Source organism: Austrofundulus limnaeus, unplaced genomic scaffold, assembly GCF_001266775.1.
Source record: "Austrofundulus limnaeus strain Quisiro unplaced genomic scaffold, Austrofundulus_limnaeus-1.0 Scaffold48, whole genome shotgun sequence".
NCBI classification, from domain to species: domain Eukaryota; kingdom Metazoa; phylum Chordata; class Actinopteri; order Cyprinodontiformes; family Rivulidae; genus Austrofundulus; species Austrofundulus limnaeus.
Window position 1 is genome coordinate 2,396,476 of NW_013952450.1, and position 3,574 is coordinate 2,400,049.

General features: G+C 47.6%; 1 protein-coding gene across 6 annotated transcripts in view; it reads right to left on the reverse strand.

Annotated features, from left to right (window-relative positions):
• LOC106517428 (potassium voltage-gated channel subfamily C member 1) overlaps positions 1–2,678 on the reverse strand; it is a gene marked incomplete at its 5' end in the record, with an annotated part of 48,801 nt that extends 46,123 nt beyond the window's left edge. For all 6 annotated transcript variants that reach the window (XM_014008270.1, XM_014008269.1, XM_014008265.1 and 3 more), the window contains 1 exon segment: positions 2,033–2,678. In XM_014008270.1, the coding sequence (XP_013863724.1) occupies positions 2,033–2,678 (646 nt within the window).
• Between the last annotated feature and the right edge of the window lie 896 nt (positions 2,679–3,574).

Consider the following 3,574-nt stretch of genomic DNA (forward strand, 5'->3'; position numbering starts at 1 on the left):
GAGAGAGAGAGCATGTGTGTGTGTGAGCGTGCATCTATATATGTGTGCACTACTATGGTAAAATCCACAAGCGAAACTCTCACAATGATGAGCAACGAAAGTGAACTTAAGAGGGGAGAAACGCAAAAAAAGAAAAAAGGAAAAATAAAAACGAACAGCATCTGCGTCGAACGCTCTGATCAAATCATTGATTGCTGATGCGTTACATCACAGTCATGCAAACAAGCCCCCCTTTTTAAAACGACTTGAGCACTGCCAACCCCCCACCACCACCACCACCACCACCCACCCCCCATCTTTTTTATTTCCCCTCATCCCCATCTTCTCTTCTCCTCATCTGCCTCGAAGTATGTCCACATCAGCATCTCATTTTCTTCCAGTTGTTCTTGTTCAGCCTCGTACCTCAGCTTCCCATCTCGTTACCAAAATTAATTGAATTAAAAACAGTAGGAAGACGTGTTATTATTACAAATAAATATATTAAAAAAATCTCATCCAGGACATGTTGTTTGCCCGTAAAATACCTGCCTGACACCCCCGCCCCCCCAAATGAAACCAGTGCAGTGCAGCCTCCAAAATGAATTCCACCTACTACCTGTTCTGCACTCTCCATAACCCCGATGTGGCGTCGCAAACACCGCTTTCTGCAGCCGTCAGTAAACCTGTGTTAGTGCAGTTCTTGAGCAGATGTGCTGCTTTAAATGTAAACTGCATAGAGACACGCAGAGCATTCCCACAAACTGCAGCAGGTTTACTAAAGGTACAAGTATTAAGCATCCTGAATCCTTTCCYGGTAAACATTAGAGCCATTATCTAGGGGAGAGAGCAAAAAAAAAAAAACAAGCTTCCCTTTGCTGTTTTCTAGCGTAAAGAAGGTTTAAGAAATCAATCACAGTGGGATGAGAATGACCGTTTAAAAGAACTTCCTGCCTGAGATCAGGTCCAAACAGGCGGATCGGGTGGCCTAACCCAGACTATGTATCCGTAACAGCTCAACACTTTCCCTTTTACTCTGTGGGGAACTGAATCCAGGTATGTAGGTCCTCGCCAGGAGAGCAGAGGAGCCTTTGCATCCTGGTAATACTGTTTACCTTAGATTGCAGCACAAACTGCTGACTGTTGATTTTATTTTATGTTTTTTATTTTTTTCTGTGGGATGGCATCAAGTCTTGGCCAAGTCTGTTGAACATTTGCATTTGAAGTGAAACTGGTTCTTGTGACAGCCCAAAACAAAAGGCACAAAAAGAAAAAAGAAAAGATGCAAGAATATAATGAWCAATGCTTTTGTGAAAAACTATAAAAAGCAAAGCAGCTGTGATCAAGCTGTAACAGGAACGACTGAGGCGAAAAAAAAAAACTAAAGAAGCTACAGATCAGGGAGGGTTAACTTGTTACTCTTACACCTGTGTGATCAAATGCTTTTAAAACATTCAGAAGATAAACCRTTGCACTTTTGCACAAAAATCAATACAGACAGTCCCGACACAGTTGGGAAGTTACGCAGAACAGATCTGAGGCTTGTGTGAAAGRCATTCAACTGGGACAGGAGAAACTGAAGGGGAAAATACAGCAGCGTGTGGATCCACCAAGGGCAAATGTGGGGAAAAGACGCAGACTAACACAAGCTTATCAAACAGGACAAAATAAATCCCATAGAGCAGTGTAATGAAGGATGCAAGAAGCCTGCATTAATCAAAATCGTCTGATAATTGATAAATGATGCACAGATTGTTGCATCAACTTGTTGTTGGATGCTGATCTGCAGCAACTGCATGGCTCAGATACCATTTTCCTTTTTTTATTTTTTAAGTTATCAGCATTAATAATTCAGGATCAGTCAGGCTGCTGCTGTTTAATACCCACAGATTACATGCCAGCAGTCAGGGACCTGTAGTTAAACCATGTCGGTCTGCGATGTGTTAATAAGAACATTTGAAAAAAAAAAACCAACGTTTAAACGATCAACATGGGATGATGTGAGGCTTTGGGGTGGGAGGGGTGCAACAGTGTGGGTGAAGTTGCAGCAACTCACCCGGGCGTATTTGGAGGAGTAGGGGTCCTCAAACAGAGCCCATATCCGGGGCTGCCAGGTCTTCCACCAGCCGGCTCTCCTCGCGTCCTCCTGCAGGCACAGTCTTTTCAGGTCCCCGTCGGCGCCCCCCAGAGCCGGGTCGTCGTCCGGCGCGTCCGGCTCCGGGGTCTCGAAGCTGTCCAGCGCCTCCTCGGCGTCCCGGTGCTGGCGGTAGTTCATCCAGCAGCACGCCTCCACGTCCGTCTCATCGATGCCCCAGAAGGCCAGCTCCTCCTCGAACAGGGGGCCGCACACGTCGTTGGGACAGTGCAGCTTGCCGGTGCGGTAGTAGTTGAGGATGAAGGAGAACACCGACGGGTGGCGGTCGAAGAAGAACTCGTCCAGTTTGGGGTCGTAGTCGAAGTTGCTGAAGGCGTCMGGCTCGGTGAGCCACGACAAGCGGGTCCCCGGCAGCGTCTTCAGGGTGCTCCGGTACGTCTCATGCCGCACCCCCCCGCAGTTTATCACGATTTTCTCGCTTTCCGACGGACAAGTCATGTCTGCGCTGTAACATGCTTTGTTGGACGACTTGTTCCCACCCTTGCGCCCTTTGAAAGAGGATACACACACCGAACTGAGCATAGAGGACCGGGGGGGAGGAGGGAGAGGATGAGAGAAACCGGAGGGAGGAGGAGGAGGAGGAGGAGGAGGAGGAGGGAGGAGGAGTCTGCGGGAAGAGGAGAGAAGAGAAAAAAAAGGGTGGACATTTTTAAGCAGAAAGGGAGAGATAGATCAACATTCAATGCAATTAGGATTATTATAGGATGTGTGTGCACTGTGATTCACACAACGACCTTGTGGGAAAAGTTTCGCACAATCATCATCATCATCGCCATCATCATCATCATCATCATGCCAGTGCATGGCAGGGGAAAAAAAACAGGTGGCTCTGACTCTGAACACACTGAATGAGTCAGAATCCACAGTGATGAGATCTGAAGTGTCCCAGGAGCTCTCAGCTTCCCTTATTCCCTCCACTGAGTCCCGTTTTCCTTGACACACTAACACCCAACAATCTCTAAACTGCAAATCTAGTTAATGCTGGAGTCAGTGTTCATTCAAATCTTCCCCTTAATTAGGCCAACACACTCAGCCATCACTCCATTTCTTCCTCGCGCTCAGGAGGACTTTACAGGAAGGAGTGACATCAGGAGGGAGAGAGGAGGGGAAAAACAATGGGGATCTATTTCTTCCCCCCACTTTCTCAGAGAACACCTCTATGACGTGGTGGTGCGGAGTGTTTCAGCATGTGTTGTATGTGTGTGTTAATTGCCTCCCGAGAGTGTGGTGTCCGTACTAATGTTAGATCTCCTCAATCAGCTTATGTGTGAGCTGCACAAACTGCTGCAGCCCCCTCCGTMCGCACCGAGATTCATGCGATGCACAATGATGCCAGAGCTCTCGCTGCCACTTTTTCCCCCCATGCATCGAGTGTGCAAAGAAGAAGAAGAAGAAGAGAGGAAGGTGACAGGACAAAAAATGGGGGGGGGGGGGGGGGAGAAA